Source organism: Desarmillaria tabescens (assembly GCF_030435595.1).
Source record: "Desarmillaria tabescens strain CCBAS 213 chromosome Unknown EV420scaffold_3, whole genome shotgun sequence".
Classification (NCBI taxonomy): domain Eukaryota; kingdom Fungi; phylum Basidiomycota; class Agaricomycetes; order Agaricales; family Physalacriaceae; genus Desarmillaria; species Desarmillaria tabescens.
In genome coordinates, this window is record NW_026848302.1 from 1,044,142 (window position 1) to 1,063,628 (window position 19,487).

At 48.5% G+C, this 19,487-nt stretch overlaps 8 protein-coding genes across 8 annotated transcripts; 5 read left to right on the plus strand and 3 right to left on the minus strand.

Moving 5' to 3' along the window:
* Nucleotides 1-413: 413 nt before the first annotated feature.
* On the minus strand, nucleotides 414-2,232 carry EV420DRAFT_662760 (glycoside hydrolase family 18 protein). Its single transcript, XM_060482973.1, has 11 exons — nucleotides 1,857-2,232; nucleotides 1,784-1,797; nucleotides 1,690-1,729; nucleotides 1,423-1,626; nucleotides 1,330-1,368; nucleotides 1,204-1,276; nucleotides 1,048-1,145; nucleotides 986-995; nucleotides 722-934; nucleotides 640-662; nucleotides 414-576 (listed from the first exon to the last, which is right to left on the minus strand). The coding sequence occupies exons 1-11, from the start codon at nucleotides 2,055-2,057 to the stop codon at nucleotides 517-519; spliced, it is 975 nt and encodes a 324-aa protein (XP_060337650.1). The 5' UTR covers nucleotides 2,058-2,232; the 3' UTR covers nucleotides 414-516.
* Nucleotides 2,233-3,762: 1,530 nt separating this feature from the next.
* EV420DRAFT_1506945 (uncharacterized protein) lies at nucleotides 3,763-4,948 on the plus strand. Its single transcript, XM_060471346.1, has 5 exons — nucleotides 3,763-3,964; nucleotides 4,018-4,090; nucleotides 4,140-4,214; nucleotides 4,270-4,434; nucleotides 4,544-4,948. Exons 1-5 carry the CDS (start codon nucleotides 3,879-3,881, stop codon nucleotides 4,772-4,774), a joined length of 630 nt encoding a protein of 209 aa, XP_060337651.1. The 5' UTR covers nucleotides 3,763-3,878; the 3' UTR covers nucleotides 4,775-4,948.
* Nucleotides 4,949-4,990: 42 nt separating this feature from the next.
* Nucleotides 4,991-7,318, plus strand: EV420DRAFT_1636092 (Vps5 C terminal like-domain-containing protein; the record flags this gene model as incomplete). Its single annotated transcript, XM_060476545.1, has 9 exons — nucleotides 4,991-5,740; nucleotides 5,794-6,183; nucleotides 6,233-6,319; nucleotides 6,372-6,465; nucleotides 6,520-6,690; nucleotides 6,741-6,775; nucleotides 6,835-6,984; nucleotides 7,034-7,186; nucleotides 7,244-7,318. The coding sequence occupies 9 exons, from the start codon at nucleotides 4,991-4,993 to the stop codon at nucleotides 7,316-7,318; spliced, it is 1,905 nt and encodes a 634-aa protein (XP_060337652.1).
* On the minus strand, nucleotides 7,244-9,398 carry EV420DRAFT_663315 (tryptophan synthase beta subunit-like PLP-dependent enzyme). The gene is made up of 9 exons (XM_060482975.1): nucleotides 8,955-9,398; nucleotides 8,759-8,896; nucleotides 8,671-8,711; nucleotides 8,579-8,620; nucleotides 8,438-8,525; nucleotides 8,317-8,378; nucleotides 8,055-8,261; nucleotides 7,679-7,989; nucleotides 7,244-7,624 (listed from the first exon to the last, which is right to left on the minus strand). Exons 1-9 carry the CDS (start codon nucleotides 9,055-9,057, stop codon nucleotides 7,516-7,518), a joined length of 1,101 nt encoding a protein of 366 aa, XP_060337653.1. The 5' UTR covers nucleotides 9,058-9,398; the 3' UTR covers nucleotides 7,244-7,515.
* A 50-nt stretch (nucleotides 9,399-9,448) lies between these two features.
* On the plus strand, nucleotides 9,449-11,142 carry EV420DRAFT_1474454 (uncharacterized protein; the record flags this gene model as incomplete). The annotated part of the gene is made up of 6 exons (XM_060469208.1): nucleotides 9,449-9,545; nucleotides 9,596-9,935; nucleotides 9,986-10,211; nucleotides 10,268-10,579; nucleotides 10,633-11,010; nucleotides 11,068-11,142. 6 exons carry the CDS (start codon nucleotides 9,449-9,451, stop codon nucleotides 11,140-11,142), a joined length of 1,428 nt encoding a protein of 475 aa, XP_060337654.1.
* A 700-nt stretch (nucleotides 11,143-11,842) lies between these two features.
* Nucleotides 11,843-14,151, plus strand: EV420DRAFT_663139 (uncharacterized protein). Its single transcript, XM_060482974.1, has 15 exons — nucleotides 11,843-12,090; nucleotides 12,145-12,177; nucleotides 12,241-12,260; nucleotides 12,317-12,331; nucleotides 12,381-12,419; nucleotides 12,466-12,494; nucleotides 12,553-12,566; nucleotides 12,623-12,653; nucleotides 12,759-12,871; nucleotides 12,922-12,983; nucleotides 13,031-13,100; nucleotides 13,153-13,366; nucleotides 13,425-13,473; nucleotides 13,535-13,839; nucleotides 13,898-14,151. The coding sequence occupies exons 1-14, from the start codon at nucleotides 12,021-12,023 to the stop codon at nucleotides 13,832-13,834; spliced, it is 1,059 nt and encodes a 352-aa protein (XP_060337655.1). The 5' UTR covers nucleotides 11,843-12,020; the 3' UTR covers nucleotides 13,835-13,839; nucleotides 13,898-14,151.
* A 17-nt stretch (nucleotides 14,152-14,168) lies between these two features.
* EV420DRAFT_1617229 (APC amino acid permease) lies at nucleotides 14,169-16,534 on the plus strand (the record flags this gene model as incomplete). The annotated part of the gene is made up of 16 exons (XM_060475214.1): nucleotides 14,169-14,271; nucleotides 14,326-14,401; nucleotides 14,453-14,507; nucleotides 14,565-14,712; nucleotides 14,767-14,890; nucleotides 14,946-15,047; nucleotides 15,098-15,213; nucleotides 15,239-15,301; nucleotides 15,358-15,465; nucleotides 15,518-15,600; nucleotides 15,652-15,716; nucleotides 15,771-15,792; nucleotides 15,845-16,039; nucleotides 16,068-16,140; nucleotides 16,194-16,310; nucleotides 16,359-16,534. The coding sequence occupies 16 exons, from the start codon at nucleotides 14,169-14,171 to the stop codon at nucleotides 16,532-16,534; spliced, it is 1,626 nt and encodes a 541-aa protein (XP_060337656.1).
* Nucleotides 16,535-16,604: 70 nt separating this feature from the next.
* EV420DRAFT_1507007 (methyltransferase type 11) lies at nucleotides 16,605-17,882 on the minus strand. The gene is made up of 2 exons (XM_060471347.1): nucleotides 17,378-17,882; nucleotides 16,605-17,337 (listed from the first exon to the last, which is right to left on the minus strand). Exons 1-2 carry the CDS (start codon nucleotides 17,523-17,525, stop codon nucleotides 16,682-16,684), a joined length of 804 nt encoding a protein of 267 aa, XP_060337657.1. The 5' UTR covers nucleotides 17,526-17,882; the 3' UTR covers nucleotides 16,605-16,681.
* Nucleotides 17,883-19,487: the final 1,605 nt, after the last annotated feature.

The following is a 19,487-nucleotide window of genomic DNA, read 5'->3' on the forward strand; positions in this document are numbered from 1 at the left end:
TTGACTGCAGCATGGAGAGACACGTCGTCGAAAGCCTTTCAATAGACAAAAACACGTAGAAAACAGGTAAAAGGTAGGCGCCATGCGGTCAGTTACAAGATATCTTGCCAAGTGGCAGAAGGTTAGTTGTGAGGGATGATTACAGTGAAAATAGGCAACGCTACGCATATGGTCGCGAAAGGAGTCCGCGCTTGTGTTTGCAAGTTAAAAAACCTAAATGGGCGATTCCACACGGCTCCTCAGGCGATAATCACGAGAGAATGATCAGCTGCCGATGGTCGTATTTTGCAGAAATAGGAACGACCTTATCGACGGCCCCGCTATGGTCAAAGGGAGGTTGGTAACAGCGATAGGATGGGAGTTTCTTTAAAGATGCTCCACGTGAGAAGTTGGACAAGAATAGAGGTCATCGATCGGCTGATCGGCATCGAATCACGCATAGAACTTTCCCGAGGTCAAATGGGATAGAAAATAAGGTATTGAGAGGTAGTAATTGATGAAAGAAAAGCATAAAAGCTAAACCGGCCATGACTTCGCCCTGACAGTATTAATCCAGGACTCATCTCCGTGAGGGTACTGCCGACGCCGAGAGGTCTTCGTTAAAAATTTCTCTATATGGTCCGTAAGAATCACACTTACCTGCCACACCATCGCACCTCCATCTTTACGTTCAACGGCTGATAAGCTATCGCGATCGGTAAAATTGTATCAAAAGACTTACCCCATCCTCGATCTTTGGCAGTCGCAAGGCAGGTTGCTAAAGTGTCCGGATCCATGTAACCGTTGGAAGCATCGCTAGCTGTTGCAGGTTTTCCGATAACGAGCTTGGAAAGGTCTACGCCGTTATCGGCAATCTGGAACAAGGCCGTGCCATTCCAGGTGTCGGAAGACGTGTTTAATAAGCCATCGCAGGTGGTGTATTCGTCTGTCCCCTCTGGTAGAAAGGTTGAAATGAGGAAAAATCTAGACGGAAGGGGGCTCTTACGATTGTAGAACTTGAAGACATGTTTGTCAAATAATTCAATCATGAAGAGGTCACTCGCTTACTTGGACGTTATACCAATCAATCATGTCGCCGACCATCTCATGAACCTTGAGATATCCTCCACCGCCATAGTGTGTAGGAGAGAACCACGGCGCGACCGCTTCCGAAAAAGCCAGAATTTCAACCAACATACTTAGGCAAAAGAAAAAGGTACTGACGAGCATGCGTAAGAATGTAAGAATCCTTTGGGAGGGTTACACGAAGCTGTGTCGTGAAGTCTGCCAACCATTGCTACCGTAGAGACGGATAAGCTCTTGGAAACATGAGATGAAGAGTTGGATCACCTCAGCTTTGCCGTCACCTGCGTCGAAAGCAGTAAAGTCCTACAAGACGTCGTTGTTAGAAACTAAAAAAAGAGCCAACCGTGCGGCACTAACCTCGTAGTCGACATCAATGCCATCGAGATTGTACTGCTTAACCCAGGCGGCCATAGTGTCAGCAGTCGCTATGGGATCTGCTCTGGATGTGGTGGGAACATCGGAAGAGCCAAAGACAGACACTAATAACTTGACACCAGCTGTTGCGTACTGGGATTTAATGTCAGTCCTCTCGTCATCGGTGAGAGTGGTCCATTCGTAAGCCTAAGAAATCCACAATACTTAGCAACCAAAGAGATGCACCAAATTAACTACACAAGACTCTACCTTATCCCAAGCGCCAGCCATGAGGAGGAATGACAAGGAGCTAACAAAAAGAAATTATCAGATACAACACCTGCATAGCCGCAATATGCTTTACAATACTGTGAATCCCTAAGGGCCACCCGAAGGGTCAATAAGAAAATTCCACAATCCACGAGCGAAATTCGTACATCAATGTCAGATACATCAGGCGGGCCCGTCGTACTTGTGCCGGTGTCAGAATAGATCACCCAATGCGGAGGGGCGGGAGTCGAGCGTTCGAGTATTTCGCGCGCCTTGCCATCAAAGACTGTCAAGTTGACGGGGCTGGCTCGTACGAGGTAAGAGAAAATCAGAGCGGAAATCAGAGTAGCTGTAAGGCTGCAAACCATCTCGTGTATGAGCTTGGTGGAATGGCGTTTCTTCACTCATTTGTATGCTTTATATCCATGGATGCAACGTCGTTGGATGCAACATACAAGGGGCTCGGCATGTCAGAGAGCTCCGCACGCAGGTGGTTTCAAGAAAATAGAGTTATCCGAGAATCTGTAGCGACCCGAGTGCAACCACAAATAGTGAAGTCTGGGGTAGTGTATTAGCTGCGAGAACCTAGGAAAGGTAAGAAGTCATGCTCAGCCACAAGGCCTGAGGAAACGCGGATATTGCAGTCTCTTCGTAGACAAGCATCGCATGTGTGCCTAGCATCACAACAGGCTCCAAAAATTCGCGGCTAATTCGCAGTGTTATCTAGACACCAATGGCAGGATACGACAATAAAGCAGAATATTGCAATAGACTATTTTTCGCTGTCGTCGGTGCCGTGTACTGTCGCGCCCTGGAGTTGGGGGAAGTAACGCGGAGAAAGACCTGAGATCAATTTTGCGGGGAAAGGGAAGCATCATCGAGGGGCAGCCGAGTTTGTTATCAGAAGCATCATATGTAATCATTCCTAGTTTGTTATGCCGACCAATGCACATTGCGTGGGCTGCGAGTATCGCCATGTTATGATACGCCGCGCTCGCGTATTTGGTCGTCTGAGATGATGTCTCGTGTATGAATTTTCCGGTGAACGGTAATAAAACATTCGATGCATGGTAGTACACAGAAGGTGCACTTGGATGGTGAAAGCTTGATGGTGAGATAGTGAATGAAGCCACTGGAAGCTCCTACAAAGTTAAGTCAAGAAAGTTTGGCTAGGAATGGCACCCTCAAAGATGCGATGTCGTTCTGACTTCCAGGGCCCAGAAAGGGCTATTTTTGAATGAAACCTACCGTATGTTCGGCATTTCCAGTCGTTTCCTCTTGTTCTCGGGGGTTGAGAGCACCTTTTCTTCGCCCCAGTATCCATCGTCATTACGAGATGTAACCTCACGAACAATTATCTTCGGTGAGACTCTCTTGAATGTGCAGATCTTAATTCGTTACGAAGATTCAAAAAGTCCTTGTGAGGTTCCTGTCTCGCAAAACATTGGACAAAAATAAGTATTTTCAGCTACTTATAAGTTGGAACAAGGTTCGTTCGAACGTACCTCGGTAGGAGCTGTCGGGTGGTATATACTACCGAGGGGTGATCTCGTTACCATCCAGCACTTGCCACAAAGAAGGTGTCACAGGACTAAGCGAGGAAGATCTTTCGCTTGACGAGCCTTCGCGGTACTCCATTTGTCGGTCAGGGTGTTTCTCACCCCTGACGGGAGGAAAGCGCAATGAACCTGTTGGCGGTAGATGAACGCTTGGCATCTGTGTTCACCTCCATAAGACAAGGAATTCACATGCATAAAGTACTCACAGCAAGCTGGCATCACAGCTAAGAACAGTAATGTTTAACGCCTGTAATTTAGAAATCACACACCATTCCAAGCCTGAGCGAACTGACACGAGGGACAACGCGTGCATCAAGGGAAGTAACTTGAGGCAGCAATGATTAGAATACGACTCGTGCTTGGATTCACCTTCTTGACGGCTTCCTTTGCTTCCCGCTGTCGTCGTTGAGAGAAAGGGATGATCGGATTATTCGGGGATTCGGAATTCGGGGGTTCGGGTCAGCGGAATTCCGGACCGAAAGGAGCCGCAGCCAAAAAGGAGATTTCATTTTCGCGGATTCCTCCATGAGGCCGCGTAGAAGAGATATCAGAATTTATGTAACCACCAGTACCTCTCCTCTTTGAACCCCCTTTCTTCTTTACCTCTTGTCGTCGTCGTCGTCGTTGTCCATGGCGTCCACCAAGCCTGTTTGGGACCTGCCGCAGCTGCAGCCGTCGACGACGGACACCGAGTCGTCTGCTTTCATCACTACCCAGTACGTGGGGTCGCCCCTGTAGTTCCTGAATCTAATCCGACTGTCTCTTGCAGCAAGCTGGAGGCAGCGCTGAGGCAAGTATCCAAGGAAGCGGCGCAATACGAGTCGCAAATGAAGGACCTAGAGGTGAGTAGCCTTTGTTGACCAATGTCTCGTCGCTGACTGGATGTCACAGGCCAAGCTTTCCGAGGGTCTATCCAATTTCCGTGCTATCGACAGTTTCTTGCAGGAGGCCTTTACTGTTCTCCGGGTGCGCCTTGTTGTCTTTGTCTTTGTCTTCACTGACGTCCTGACCCTGTGAATAGCGCAATACCCGGCGCGCTGAACGTGCAAAGAACCATCAGCTTCCAGACATCTCAGCTGAGCTGGACGAATGCAATGGAATGCTTCAGGATCTGTCTGAGACTCTTCCGACGATACAGCACCAAGTTGCGGACTTGCGGGCGGTATATGATTCTGGCCGAAAGAAGGTGGGTATTCTCTTGCAGTCATATGGAAGGCTCGCCTCCATTCTATACAAATACCCTCTTCTCGCTTTTTGATGCTCTCCTTACGACATGCTCATCGAATTCATGACAGGCCCGATCCCTTGTTGCCGACCTGACATGGCTGAACACGGAATTCTACGAACGATGGAGGACCATCATTTTCACGTCCACTAGTCCCGTTTCTTGGCGATGGAAGGCTTTCATGCGGTTCCTTTTTGCGGTATCATTTCTTGTCTGTTCCTGGATTACCTGGATTGCTTTACTAGGTGCCTACCGCGCCTATCGTTACAAGTTGGTGTGGGGCGAGAGGCTAATGTCCTGAAACGAATCTGATTTCTTTACGAAATTTCTTGTACAATTCTTAGCATCACTCATGGTAACTCAAGTTATTCCCAAACTCATTTATATACCTTTGTCCTACCTCTTGTGCATTAGGCTGTACGATCTTTGTAAATTTATTTGATACGTAGAAAACGCGGAATCTATGTTGCAACGAAATGAGACGGTTCTGATTAGGCAACTTGACTTGACCACGACCATGGACGGCTTCGACGATCTACTCGCGCCTTCTCGCAGCGTCCTCGAAGAAAATCCATTTTCAGATCCATTCGGGAAGCGTTCAGGCTCTCCAGATCCATGGGCGTCGCCATTTGTTCAGCAACACGACAGTGTATTTCACTCTGGATTCGGCAGCCACGAACCGACCTCGCCTACGGATGAGCCAGCTCACGACGAGGAGGTCATGGTAGCTACTCCAGTGTCGCCAACGACATCGGTGGATCCATTGGACTCTGCTGCAGCCAACGAGCCAGAGGAAGAGGAAGAGCACAAGTCTCCACCAACATCTCCATCCCCCGGCTTCCGCGAAAGTGTAGAAGCTGCAGCAACGGAGACGGAGCCTTCGCGTACGAATTTCTCTGAAACAGCGACAATCAGGCCAACAGAACCTGAGGAGCTCGAGCCCACCATTCCTGTGCCAGAGGAACCAGCACCAAGGCAGGATGATACAGCTCTACCCAGCCATACCAAGAGCATATCTCAGAGCGGTCCTGCACTATCTCACAGCGAACCAGCTTGGGGTCCTCTCGAACAAACTGGTAACGTCGACCGCGCTTTTTCGAGTCTATCACTAGGCGGCGAAACTTTGGGTGGATGGAGAGGTGAGCAGGAGAACTGGAGCAATGATCGCCCTGCGTCAAGGTTCCCAACGGAACAAGACGATGACAGCGACGATGACAAGCCTATTGGAACACTGCGTTCGCCAGAAAGAGGTGGACTGACGTCTCCGGTGCGCTTCAGTGAGTATTGTACAACTTCTAGTATACACTAAATGTCCTGCAGCGAACTCAACACGAACCCAAAGCCGACCAGCCCATGTTCGATATTAGCGTTGACGACCCTCAGAAAGTAGGAGATCCCATTCGGTCGTTTACAATGTACACGGTGCATACACGGACCACAGTCTCCTCTATACCAAAAAGCCATCCTTTTCCTGTTCTCCGACGCTACTCCGACTTTCTGTGGTTATACGAGCAGCTATCACTTAATAATCCTGGTGTCGTCGTCCCACCTGTTCCAGAAAAGAACACCTTCGGTCGATTTGACGACCAGTTCGTACGCCAACGCAGGTTTGCCCTAGAGAAATGCATACAGAAGATCGCCAATCACCCGATATTGGGCAAGGACACTGATCTGAAGATGTTCCTGGAGAGCGACAGTTTTGCATTGGATGTAGGTCTCCCGTTTTGGATATCGTGAGACGCCACTAATGAAGGAAAAGATTAAACACCGGAAAGCTCAGAGTGGCGGTTTGATGGCTACGATCGGGCACAGTCTGACTGGGCCAAGGTTTTCTGAAACTGACGAGGTGGGCCTTGTTTCTCGAAGAAATCGGAAGTTGAGCTTAAATTTTTGAACAGTGGTTCGATAAACAGAAGGGATACCTTGACAGCCTTGAGTCTCAACTCCGTGGACTTGCGAAAGCCATCGAAGCAGTGGCCAAGCAGCGTGCAGGTGTGACAGTCCAGTAAACCGTCCACTGCTAACAATGTTAACACGATTTCTTAGAGATCTCTGTAGCAACCGGTGAATTTGCACAAACAGTAGCAGACTTGTCATCTTCAGACATCGGGAGTCATTTGGCACAGTCGCTGGCAGGCCTTGCAGATGTTGAACGCAAAGCCCAGGATAATCAAGTTGCACAATCAGAACAGGACATGGCCACGTTGATGGCAACTGGTAGGTTTCCTTTAAAACTTTCGTTGAGGTGCTGATTTTCCGGGATTTAGTCGACGAATATGCACGCTTGATAAACTCTGTTCGAGTGTGTATCTCTCTTTTTTTTTTTTCCCTCGTCGACAATCTTGACCGACAATCTTTCAGCTAGCGTTCTCTTCCCGTATCCGAACATATCACGCATGGCGGAACGCTGAAGGCGAAGCAGTCCGGGTGAAACAGACTCATGAACGCAACAGGGCTCAAGGGCGAGTACCATCGGATAGGGCGGGATATGGACTTTCACAGATTGCCGATGTAGGCCTGCTTCACGCCTCTCCCGCACGCGACTCATATTCTTTGGCAGGCGGAACGGAAAGCACTGGAAGCCAAACACGAGTTTGAAAGTGTCTCAAGGTTGGTCAAATCAGAAGTTGCCAGGTTCGAGCAGGAGCGAATCGAGGATATCAAAGATTCCTTAAATGCCTTCTTGGAGGGTATGATTGCGAGACAGAAGCAGGTGAGCAGCAAGGCTTTTCAAGAATGAAAATTCACATTTATACCGTGTCTGTGATAGATGATAAACCATTGGGAGAATTACCAGCAAATGCTGCTAAAGAAGGTTGGCGCCGGGCGCGGTGCTAATCCTTAAATACGACATGTCATAGACTATCCCTTTTTCGAATCTTCGAAGACGGAAATTGTTGACATTTTGATGCCGATTGTGCTCTTCCCCAGGACTAACTTGTACTCGGTAATTTGACAGGCGCTTTGGATCATAATTCATACTGTCATTTTAAACGTCTATTGCACATACATAGTTGCGGCTTCTTCATTCCATACGTCTTTTTATGCAGACTTAGACTGTAACACCTGGGCGATGATATTGGCCATCGGTGAAGGCTCTTTCTCCATTGCTAACTTGAGGAACCACGGCTTGCTCATATAGTTTCGGATTCTAGACCAGAAAAATACAGTAAGCACGAGAACAAGGGAAACAAAGGAAACGAACCCATCCGGTAATAAAACTACTACATTCCTCCCCTCAGTTGCCGCCACACGCTTACCATTCTCGCCCTCCGTAAGCCATCGGATGGCGCCAGAAAGGGAGCTACCACTACTGCCACCAACCAGCAAGCCTTCATTCTTCATCAAAACCTGGACGGCTTGGAACGACTCCTCGTCGGAGGTCTTGATCCACTCGTCGACGTCGCTTTGGCAGAGAACATCAGGTATGAAGTCGTATCCAATACCTTCAACGACGTATTGAGCACCCTTGTCTGCCTCATTGAGACTATCGGGGACGGCGAGGATGCTTCCTTTCTGTACAGTCCAAGAGGAAATAGATTGAGTACCTCCGATTTCACGTTGGAGAATACACCACAAACCGGATCGACACCGACTATGACGCAGTCCTTATTGTGTGTCTTCTTGATAGCGCGAGATATGCCTGTCACCGTTCCACCTGTTCCAGCACCAGCGACAAGTACATCCACTTTGCCAGATGAAGGTTTGGACGATGTCGCCGGTGTAGACACGACTGCATCGATAATCTCAGGTCCCGTACTCAGTTCATGAGCAAGCGGATTGTTGACCTGAACATAGTTAATGAGTCCTCAGTTTCCTTGGAAACAAAAATGCACGACGAACGTTGCGGTACTGGTCTAATATAATACCGTGAGGGATCTCCCTTTGCAACCTCTGCGCCACACCTAGAGATCGTTAAGGAATTCAGCCACGAGACTACCGGACGGCAGAAGATGGAGTCTACCTATATGGCTCTCTGGTGAATCCCAGGCAGCTTCGGTGGGTGTTCGAACGACCTCGGCCCCAAGTGCACGAAGGGCCGCTTCCTTCTCCTGTATATATCAGTGAGAAGGAATGAAAAATCACAGCATATATGTGTGCATACAAGGGACATCTTGTTAGGCAAGGTTATAATAACCGAATAACCCTTATCTGTAGTATTCAGTACCCTTTCTTGACCACGCTAGGTTGTTATACCTTGATTGCGCAAGCCATAGCCAGGCCGATGCCTGTGCAGGCTATGAATATCCAGTGGCCTGAGCATGAAAGATAGGGAGGCATTCACCGGTGTTTCCAGAGGTCGGCTCGATGACAACGCTCTTGCCAGGAATGAGCTTTCCTTCCTTCTCGGCGGCTTCGACCATCGCTTTCGCAATCCTGTCCTTTACTGAGCCACCCGCCGACATGTATTCGACTTTGCCCACTAGAAACCGAGGTGTCAGCCGCCTGAAGAAACCACGTCGATGTGATCAGAGACTTACAGAGGTTACACTTGAGCCCATAGTGCTTGGCGACTCTGTCAAGACGAATGAGTGGAGTGTTGCCAACAGCATCAAGGGCGGTGTCGAGAATCTTGGGTAACATGGTGGTGGTAAAGAAGAAAGAACGAGTTGTTCATTTCATCTGGCAGATCCCGACAAATATGGACCCAAGATCCGGTGCTGGGCTTCCGAAATGGTGTAAAACACTTTCTGAATCGCGCCATTCTGCGATATCTCCTCGCGACGCTCTGGCATCATCATGGCAAAAGGCGGCCTCGATACCATAAAATAGGATCCTCCATGCCTGCTTCCTGGATGCTGCAGGCGATATACTTATACTGAGATACGACATGTAAGGGTCGCTTCAGTATTGGTCACCTGTTGGTGCTTCGATTTCTCGTCATAGTATTAGACGCCGTTGATGTTCTCATCATTTCTTCAGGCTAGGGTATATAAAGTCCATCTTCTAGCTGTTTTTTCAATCTTTACTGATCATGTCTACAGACTATAGCCACGGTGTCCAGTACTCTCCAGCGACCCTTGCTCCTACCAAGATCATAAAGACTGATGAATTGGAAGGGCTAGGTATCAGTAAGTACTCGTTCAAATATTGGTTTACCTAGTAGTGACCTGTACACTAGCGTTCATTCGCCTGACATGGGTCGACCTCACTAGTGTTGTTCGATTCCGCGTAATTCCCCTGGCGCACTTCTTCAAAATGCTTCAGTCGCCTCGTCCCAGTGTGGCCATCGCTAAAGTGACCATGGGTCTCGTTTACTTGCACACCGCAGACGAGTTCAGTGCTATCGGGGAATATCTCTACGTTCCAGACCTTTCTACTCTAAGGCTCTGTCCCTACGAAGAAGGACATGCCAGCGTATTAGGATGGTTCCAAAAGAAAGCCCCTGTCCTTGGTGCGGATGGCAATCTGACCGTCGCTGTCGATCTCTGTCCCCGGAGCGTGTTACAGCGTGTCGTTAAGTGAGTACGTTGACTAGCTACGTGCCACTTTACATCTGACCTCTGTACAGACAGTCCAAAGAAACAGGCGTAGAATTCTTGGTCGGCTTCGAAACTGAATTCATTCTATTGAAATCTACGAACCCCGTGGAAGCTGCCAATTATCATGCATGGACGGCATCTGATGGCTTACCATCTGGGGCCGTCGAATCGCGCGTTATGCGCGAGATCGTGGAGTCTTTACTCAAGTCAGGGATCGAAGTTACTATGTACCACCCTGAGGCTGCGCCAGGCCAGGTAAGATATCAAACCCCAGTCTGATCGCATCTGTCCAATTCTAATGTAGCATATAGTACGAAGTCGTCACTGGTCCTTTGCTGCCGCTTCAAGCCGCTGATGCACTCATACACACTCGCGAGACTATTGTAAATGTTGCCATCAAATATGGTCTCCGAGCAACCTTCGCTCCACGCGTGTATATGACAAGTGCTGGGAGTGCTGCTCACACCCACATATCAGTTCACTCCGTGGTTGGTGGACCGAAGCCGTCAGATTCCCTGTCATCGTTGGAATCTTCCTTCCTGGCCTCGGTCTTGAAGCATCTCCCAGCAATGGCTGCTATCACGCTTCCTATCCCAGCCTCATACAAACGGGTCGCTGATGGTGTGAGCATCCCGGGTCGTAATATATCCTGAATTGTTACTGACGTCTCTTACAGGTCTGGTCTGGTGGAACCTATGTCTGCTGGGGAACGGAGAACCGCGAGGCCCCCATCAGGCTGACAAACGCGGTCTCCCCCAAGTCTAGAAACTTTGAATTGCGCTTTTTGGATGGAACTTGCAACCCCTATCTTGCGCTTGCGTTAATTTTGTCTGCTGGTCTTGATGGTGTTATCAATCAAGAACCGCTGGGCATCAAGGACTGTCCGGGTCCATTGACCGCTGCCCAGATGGACGAGAAGGAACGGCATGAGCTTGGTATCAACAAACGGATGCCGTTAACATGGGACGAAGCTAGAACCGCATTCCAGTCCGATGCCCTCGTGGAGAAGACGTTCGGAAAGAATATGATAGTGAAGTATCTATCAGTCAACAAGGTCCGCATTATCGTTTGCATTTCCAACTGCACCGTCTAACTTTCCAAATATACATAGACTTTGGGCACAGTGTTGGAAGAATCCGATGAAACTGAGCAGGCTCGCCTCACACGCTTGGTTCAGTTTTATTAATGTCCATGGAGCAGATTCGCTATAGCTTGAAGATCTGTTTGTTGCCTATGATTTATTTCAAAGATGCGGGATTTCGTCATGGAATTGAGTATTGATGCTTGTTCGATTTGATGAACTTAATCATGCAGGTCTGATATTCCTGTCAGGATGTGAAAAACACATGCATTTCCTTCACTTTCGGGGTGAATCTTATGCGTATCTACATGCACGCTGCACCGCCTTGGTTGTTTTAAAGAACAAAGCATTGGAACTCTACAAATATTGCACGCCGGATAGCCATCGGGTGTACTTCGGTGTGCGTATCGGATAGCTACCGGGCACAGTCGGCCCACCAAACTTCGGTGTGCCATAAAGGAAACTCGCCGTCTCCGGTGATGTCGATACACGCACGCCAGTTGGGAGTACTCACCATCATGCGAATCATTTTCACGAGCACTGTAGGAATTGCGAAGCAGTGTGACGAGCCCCTACCCACTCTGTACTCCGAGTGTATGAGAAGCATCATTTACCACGCCTCGACCGTAACATAAACCCTATTTGACCGGCGCCTTCCAATGGACCCTTCGTTCGCTTGGGAAGGGAGGCGGCGTAATATCCGCTGATGTAGTCCGCATGGTGAACTCGGACCGTAAATACTAGCTTCGGCCATTTGACTAACCCCGTTTGTTGAAATAAATGTTGCCGGGCGAGATCCAGTCGGAGTAGCCGTAATCAGCCCATTCATTGACTTTCAATTTTCAGCTCGTTTGTAGTGTTCTTCGATTTTTGATGCCCTACACCCGTTGGGTCAGATGTTAAGTATCTCTACAATAGCATGGTGCGACGAGAAGTTGATGCCCTGATACTACTTTAACGACCCGTTTTTCTGCTAGTCAACCATGTCTGAGGCAACTGGGAGTCTTGATCTGGCGGGGTTCTCACAGGCGAGGGCAGAGCGGAATGCGTACCGTAAGTCGTACTGAGTCCCACTATCGTGCCAGACTTGATATTCAACCTTGCTAGTGGCCTGTGCAGCTTTGATTCTGTATGAATACTGTGCGAATTCTTGTTCCTTCCAATCTTCGTCAGCTTCTTGACACATCGTTGCAAATTTCCTAGTCCTGCAGCTAGATGCAGAGGTGAGAACAGCAGCAGCTCTCTGGCCTTCTCCTGACTTTTCTTTTCTTCTCCCAAGATCGTGTTCTTTTGGGTAACGTGGCTTGCTGTAGTGGCGTAACGCTTACCAACACGTGGGATAGCAACAAAGGTGGTCGCTGGCGAAGGCTCTTTTCTTATGGGTGAGCCCCTCGCAGTGTGATGGAGCTGTGCTAATGTACTTTTCAGAGTCGATATTATGGACTAGCCTTCAACATGTACGTGTTCCCGCATCTTCCGCATCTTCGATGATCGCCGATCGTACCATTTCTGTAGTTCCAATGCAGTCGGTTCGTAGGAACCCCTTGATCTGTGCGGGAAGAATGGATTACTCACCTCCGGATAGTATTTATGCAGCCTCATCCTTCTATGAAAGTGCGTCGATCATGGACTAAACATAGGCATCAAAGCGCTAATTTTTTGTTCAGCTGTGCGTGCCAGTAATGATTGCTGAAGAGACGGTGCCCCTCAATTTTCTGCAGATGTATGTTTCTACCACAGACCTCTTCGTCCGTTCACACATATCAATCTGAAGGTAATACATTCTTTCACTGGCAAAACACTGGAGCAAGCTTACAGGTCATCACTTCTCACGGTATGATCGAATGTTTTTCCCCTTGTGATCACTGTTTAAGCATCTTTCAGTGATTCTCGAGCTTCGACTATATGCGATGTATCAAAGTTCAAGATACATTCTTGCCCTATTTGTACGCGGTGGTCACACTCTTTTCAGGTGGAGCTGATCATTTGACAGGTTTTTCTGACCTTTGGGGAGGCGTTGGCCATGGGACTAGTCTTTGGTATCCCTAATCAGAACCTTGTTGGTAAGTTCGTGTTCCGTCTACAGGAAGCGCTCAGACTTCGACACTGAAACAGGCACGAATGAACCTTTTCCTGAATTATTCATTTGCGCCGACGCCGACCCACTGGACGGTTCCCACTGGGTGGTCTATTACTGGATGTCTATCCTCATCATCGAGAGTACCTTGTTTTCCCTAGCGCTGTGGAAAGCATGGCAGCATCGGCCATCGGCCCAAGGCAGCAAACTGATGCAACAGCTCACTCGAGACTCTGCGATGTACTTTGCCGTGTGAGTAGTCTCCGCGAATCGCCTGCCACCGTTGCATTCTGACGGTCTGTATCACTAGACTCTTTTGCATCTACTTAGCAAATCTCATAATGTGGATCAGGAATCGGGTAAAATCTCGAACTGTCAACTGTGCAGCAGCAAGGCACTAACACGATATGACCCCTCTAGATTACTCTGGATGAACTGATGACGGCGTTTTCGTTTGTAATCTCGAGTATATTCGCCAACAGACTCGTCATCTCTGTGCGCTCAAACCACTATCGAGCTATAAGACCGGAGATCGACACGTATATGATGTCCGGCATAAAGTTCTATAAGGTTCCAATAAAGTCGCAAATGACTACAACTATGGGCGAATCCACCACAGACTACACGACCACAGGAACGGATTCCTCTACAGACGTCGAACTCATGGAATTACGGACATTTCACGAAAATAACAAGTTCAATCACACAGTCGGGGTGTGACTTGTGTACGTGCTCTAGCACTCGTACCTGGACTAGGTCAGGCATGGCTGATCTGTCGATAAGTAGCGTCGCGTGGGTACGGAGGTCCACAATGTTAAGTCAGTTGGCCCTGTTGTTTAGCTTTCTACATCGTTATTTGTTCCTTTACATGTGTTGTATTATATTCGGCTTACCCGGCCATCAGCAGTATAACGTGCAGCCAAGCTTCGAACCAGGCCCGAGTAAGGCAGCTGTCTGTATCTATGCCGTAAAGAGCTTTGCTGGCCCTGGGAAAGGGAAATCGACTGATCTGCGTCATCATGAGAGTTGGCTCACTCTGCTCAGAACATCCACCATGCTCGAAGACAACGGCACGCGAGAAGGCGATAATGCTAGCATCGGACCCGCTATTCTGTCGAAAGATGAAGCCCTACTGGCACGCCTTGGGTACAAACAAGGTCAGAATGTCGCCGATAAATTTTCAACTTTTGGCGCTAACATTTTCTATTCAGAGTTTCGTCGCAATTTTAGGCCCATAGAGGTGTTTGGTGTCGGGTTCAGTATCATCGGGCTTGTTCCTTCTCTCGCGTAAGTCGTGTAGATGAATCTGCAGGGACCGATCGTTGAATTAGCCGTCAGATCGACGTTTGTGTACGCACTGCCCAATGGCGGAGCTGCTGCATTGGTTTGGGGGGCAAGTTTTTGCATGTCCAGCTGTATCCACAAATCGTCTTATTGGTCTTGTTACTAGTGGACAGCATGCGCAGTTCTCCTTATTATCATTGGGCTTGCAATGGCCGAGCTAGGATCTGCCGCCCCGACGTCTGGCGGTCTGTATTACTGGACTTTTATGTTCTCTTCCCCCAAGTGGCGCTGTTTCCTTGCTTGGATAGTCGGGTGTAAGTCAGCTCTTCGAGATCATTTTTAATTCCGTCATATTAACGGGCATCAAGATTCGAACAGTGTTGGGAACATTGCTTCTGTTGCCAGCGTTGACTGGGGATGCGCCGTTCAAATTATGGCCGCCGCTAGTATTGGTTCAGATTTGCAATTCACAGCGACAACCGGCCAAACATAGTGGGTCTCTATGCTCATTGCTCTAGAACCGTTCTGACCCTTTTTCTCGTTCCAGTGCCCTATTCGTTGCCTTGTTAATATGTCACGGCACTATCTGCAGCTTTGATCCCAAAATAATTGCACGCTTGCAAACTCCCTATATTATTGCCAATGTTCTGTAAGTATGGATCTTGTCTCGAGTCTTCACTCCTGGACTACCGCCTATAGTCTATGCTTTGCCTTGATCATCGGCCTGCCTGCGGCTACTCCCAAAGAATTCATGAACACGGCAAGTTATGCCTTCGGGGACTTTGAAAATTGCGAGTTATCACCATGCCTTCATCGTTGCCCCTGTTGATTTTGTCTTAGTTTATGGGTGGCCAAATGGTTACGCATTCATTCTCAGTTTCCTTTACCCGTTGTGGAGTATCGGTAATTCGCCTTACTCGTCATACCCATATATCAGTTGAGGCTAATCTGGTTGTCAGGTGCATTTGATTCGACTGTGCACATTAGTGAAGAGGCTACCAATGCCAATGTCGCGATCCCCTTTGCGATTATATTGGCAGCTACTTCGAGTAGTATTCTTGGTTGGGGTGCGCATTATACATGCGGATATTCTTATGACACTCAATTGTGCAAACTTAGGAATCAATGTTGCAATTGCATTCTGCATGGGCACGGATGTCGCAGCTGTTCTTGACAGTCCTGTTGGGCAGCCGATGGCAACAGTGAGCTTTTTTTCAATTACGCGGCTGCTTATCTCTTGATGGATCCAATAGATCCTTTTTAATTCATTTGGAAAGAAAGGAGCGTTAGCACTATGGTCTCTTATCATCGTACTCCAGTAAGTAGGAGAGCCTTGATCTTCTAATCTCGAGTGCTACTGACATGACCGAAGATTCGCAACAGGAACAAGTATGGTACGTATCCCCCTTAATCGCTTCGGCTAAGGTGTTTAAGCAAGGCTTGTAGCTTACAGCTTGCTCTCGGCAAATATTCGCCTTCTCACGCGATGGTGGTCTCCCCTTCTCCCATTGGCTCTATTACGTCCACCCGCGCAGTCACACGCCGCTCCATTGTGTATGGGCTGTCGTATTCATCTCCTTACTGTTGGGTCTTCTCGGGTTCGCAGGAAATGTCGCTATTGGCGCAATATTCTCCCTAGTAGTCACTGGACAGTACATCGCATACTCAGGTCCCCATCAGCGCCAGGTTCCTTGGAGGTAAGAAGATCAAGCCAGGTCCGTTCAGTCTTGGGAAACTTGTAAGTGCCCCAACTTCCATTCAAGCTTTGTGTTCGATCACAACTTATTCTCAAGAGTCTTCCTGTGGCTGTTAGTTGCCGTTGTTTGGATGGTCTTCATGGTCATCGTATTCTTGTTTCCTACGACGCCTAGTCCCACTGCCCAGGACATGAACTACACAGTTGTGGTTCTAGGTAAGTTAGCATTATTCAGTAACCTTCCCACGTTTTCAATCATCGCAGGGGGGACTCTTGTTCTTGCGACGATTTACTTCTATTTCCCTGTGTATGGAGGCGTCCATTGGTTCACGGGACCGGTGACTACGATCGATAAGCACGATCTACGTCCTGGATCTGAATCCGAGTACACGGAGAAGAAGGAGAATATGAGTGACGAGGAAAGTAAGGGAGTGGCGTAAATATCTCTGATGACTTATTTCTTATTTCAAGGCTTGTAATGAAAATGACAAACTACCATGTATACAAAAGTGCTACAGCCTGTTTCTTGCCTCCTTTCCTTCCCTTATGGCAACAACTGACGTCGCGGGCAAAACTACGACTTTGCACTATTTACTACCATCCTTCTCGACTTTGCAAAGCATTTGTCCCTGCAGCAAGGCAAACCACGCATCCTCGTGCCCTCCCCACTGGCGCCATACATCGGCAATACGAGAAACCTCATCCAACGAAGCGTACCCTCCTTCAGTGGCAGTCTTTAAGAAGAGTGACTGCATAGTACGGTCCGCCCACATGTTACCCCACCAGCCAGCTTCTTCGGCGGTTGCGTACAAATTAGTGGCAGTACTGAGAGAGATCTGGTCTCTCTTGAAACCGGCTCCTTTGGCCCAAAAATGAAGCCGTCGAGCGGCATCTGGTTCTCCCCCAGAAGCGCGCGCGATTGCCATATAGATCTTGCGCCATTCCTCTAAACCCTCCAGATTCGGGAACCAGTTCATGGCAGACATGTCGGCATCCCTAACGGCGACAATCCCGCCATCTTTAGTCACCCTGCGCATCTCCTGCAGGGCCTTTACTTGATCGGTTGTGTGTTGGATGACCTGGTGGGCATGTACGATGTCGAAGGTGTTATCTGGGAACGGCAATTCGAGGACACTGCCGGTTTGAAACGTGATGTTTGCTAAGCCCTGCTGCTCAGCATTCGCGCGCGCGTGCTCCAGCACTTCTGCGCCCATGTCGATCCCTGTGACATGACCCTTGGGCGCTAGCGCAGCAAAACCAGCAGTGATAGTACCAGGGTCCACATCCAACGTCTAGGATGTTCATATCCGGGCGAATGGATGGTAGAAGGTAAGCCGCACAAGCCTCGGCGGTACGCGACTTGTGCGAGCGCAGAACAGACTCATGATAGCCATGAGTTTTGTACGCAGCAGGCTTGACTTCGTTGGACATAGTGTACCGTGTGAGAGAATAATATTCCCTCGTCTCCGAAAGCCGTCATCTAAGTACTCGAGTCACATCTTATTTTTAGACTCGGTAGTGTTGCCGCGGAGTGGGCGGATCGCTTATCCCTCCTTGAATTACTGGAGAGCAAGTAAAATGCAGCCTATGCTTCAGTTTCAGCATTCGATAGCTCAGGATCTTTGAAAAGCTACATTCAAAGTACCGTTAGCATCTGCTGGAATAAAAAATTTCAATCACCTTTTGTACGTGGCAGAGCACTTCGCCACTGTAATATTACATACTAAGCATCTTTGTCACCCCATCCCCACGTATCGGGGATACTAGTAAGGTCATGCCAAGACGCAAATCCCCCCTTGATCCCCCCTGCATTGTCGTGAGTCTCTGCGAAAGATGATTTTCGATACTCGCTCTACCTGTAGTCCACTCCACCCAGCCACCTCCTCAACAGTTGAATATAAAGCCGCGCCAGTGGTACTAAGGGAGAACTGTTTTGTGCAGAATCCAGCCCATGAACGCAGTTGCCACTTCCTCTTCGACACACTAGATTCTAAGTCTGAGAAAAGTGGCAGGAACCAGCTGGTTATCAACGAAGCAGAAGCCGCGCATCTTATCTAAAAAATTTGAGCTTTCGGTACAACTGTGAAACTTCTGGTTGACTTCTTGTTAGAGTTGGACAGCCCGCCGGCCCGCTCGACGCCGTCGGGTGGCGGTTTGTGACGTCATCTCCCATCGCGTAATCATTCTCAGTTTTTACCACCATGGTCAATGTCAAGTGGAACAAAGAAAAGTGAAAATTTGCTCTCTATTCTTATGACACTTCGTATTACTTACTTTTATATCTTTCTTCATTCAGGTTTTCTTTCAATGTTCCATTAGAGACGAGACTAGGCCGATTTTCGGCAGATGGTCGCAGAAGAAACGCACTTGGATGCCTTCAAACTCATCTACAAGGGCGCTATCATGAAGGATGATAAGGCGCCACTCAGTGCTTACCATCTGAAAGCAATCCTCTTCTATCACACTCCTTCCTCTCCATGATACCCTTCCGACATCGTCTTCTATCCAGAATACGGAGCAGACATCGCTGTCCAACATCCAGCAAGAGCTGATCTCAATCCGCCAGGGCCTCGTACCTTCTCTCAACACGTTTCTCGATGCACTACCCCAAAAGCATGCCCTCCATGTCTGCCCTAGGAGAAGGAGCACGCCCGTCTAGGGGAATTACTTTTACAATCTCTCCTTCGGCTTGACGCTATTTCTACCGATGGTGAATGGGAAGGACGCGAGAAGGGAAAGAAAGGCTGCAGTAAAAGAAGTGCAAGCCTTGCTTGATCGACTTGACGACGCCTGGAGCGCTCGTTGATGTTTTCATATCTATCTATACCCTCTCCATCGTGCTGCATCTCTTAGATTCACTTGTGCCCCCAATCCACGGTCTCGTTTCTTGCGCCTAACCCGACACTCTGGAATGTGGTTCGACCACGTACACTGAGGCCATCTAACCTTTTGATCACCTATATCAGGAAGGCTCAACGCCAAATCATCACCTTACCGTTCCTTGGAAGGAGCCCCGAATCCATGGGTTCATGCAAGTTTCATGTGACGCTTTGTATTCTGACAGCCTGAGATCCAAAATACAGGGAGTCAACATCAATGCCAAGCCAGATCTACAGCACACCGAAACAGTGGAACAGTAACGCCTACGTAGCATGAGGCCCATGGCTTTCAAGAACATATCTCATTGCGTGTAATTGCATTGAGATGTACTTTGTTGGCTCAAGTCTCTCACCAGGATAAGAGTATCCCACGGCCAAGACTTTTCCATCGAGCGTCTAATAATGTAAAACTTCATCCGAGAGGCGACAATTGTTTTCTCTCTGCTGTTGAATATCAGACCTAGCTGCAGATTTACAGTGCTGAAGATTCTGTGCATTCAAAGCATACTTTGCC

What these genes read in the sequence shown, in the direction of transcription:
- EV420DRAFT_662760 (XM_060482973.1), bottom strand. Translation starts at nt 2,057, where the DNA reads ATGGTTTGCAGCCTTACAGCTACTCTGATTTCCGCTCTGATTTTCTCT. An exon ending in CAGGTGACGGCAAAGCTGAG is followed by an intron (nt 1,277 to 1,329) that starts GTGATCCAACTC and finishes TCTCTACGGTAG; the next exon opens with CAATGGTTGGCAGACTTCAC. An exon ending in GAGGTGCGATGGTGTGGCAG is followed by an intron (nt 577 to 639) that starts GTAAGTGTGATT and finishes CGGCGTCGGCAG; the next exon opens with TACCCTCACGGAGATGAGTC.
- EV420DRAFT_1506945 (XM_060471346.1), top strand. Translation starts at nt 3,879, where the DNA reads ATGGCGTCCACCAAGCCTGTTTGGGACCTGCCGCAGCTGCAGCCGTCG. An exon ending in TCTGCTTTCATCACTACCCA is followed by an intron (nt 3,965 to 4,017) that starts GTACGTGGGGTC and finishes TGTCTCTTGCAG; the next exon opens with CAAGCTGGAGGCAGCGCTGA. An exon ending in CGCAAATGAAGGACCTAGAG is followed by an intron (nt 4,091 to 4,139) that starts GTGAGTAGCCTT and finishes TGGATGTCACAG; the next exon opens with GCCAAGCTTTCCGAGGGTCT.
- EV420DRAFT_663315 (XM_060482975.1), bottom strand. Translation starts at nt 9,057, where the DNA reads ATGTTACCCAAGATTCTCGACACCGCCCTTGATGCTGTTGGCAACACT. An exon ending in CTATGGCTTGCGCAATCAAG is followed by an intron (nt 8,621 to 8,670) that starts GTATAACAACCT and finishes ACTACAGATAAG; the next exon opens with GGTTATTCGGTTATTATAAC. An exon ending in GTAGTTTTATTACCGGATGG is followed by an intron (nt 7,625 to 7,678) that starts GTTCGTTTCCTT and finishes TTTCTGGTCTAG; the next exon opens with AATCCGAAACTATATGAGCA.
- EV420DRAFT_663139 (XM_060482974.1), top strand. Translation starts at nt 12,021, where the DNA reads ATGTCTGAGGCAACTGGGAGTCTTGATCTGGCGGGGTTCTCACAGGCG. An exon ending in CGAAGGCTCTTTTCTTATGG is followed by an intron (nt 12,420 to 12,465) that starts GTGAGCCCCTCG and finishes TGTACTTTTCAG; the next exon opens with AGTCGATATTATGGACTAGC. An exon ending in CCTCATCCTTCTATGAAAGT is followed by an intron (nt 12,654 to 12,758) that starts GCGTCGATCATG and finishes AATTTTCTGCAG; the next exon opens with ATGTATGTTTCTACCACAGA.
- EV420DRAFT_1507007 (XM_060471347.1), bottom strand. Translation starts at nt 17,525, where the DNA reads ATGTCCAACGAAGTCAAGCCTGCTGCGTACAAAACTCATGGCTATCAT. An exon ending in GAACATCCTAGACGTTGGAT is followed by an intron (nt 17,338 to 17,377) that starts GTGGACCCTGGT and finishes TTGCTGCGCTAG; the next exon opens with CGCCCAAGGGTCATGTCACA.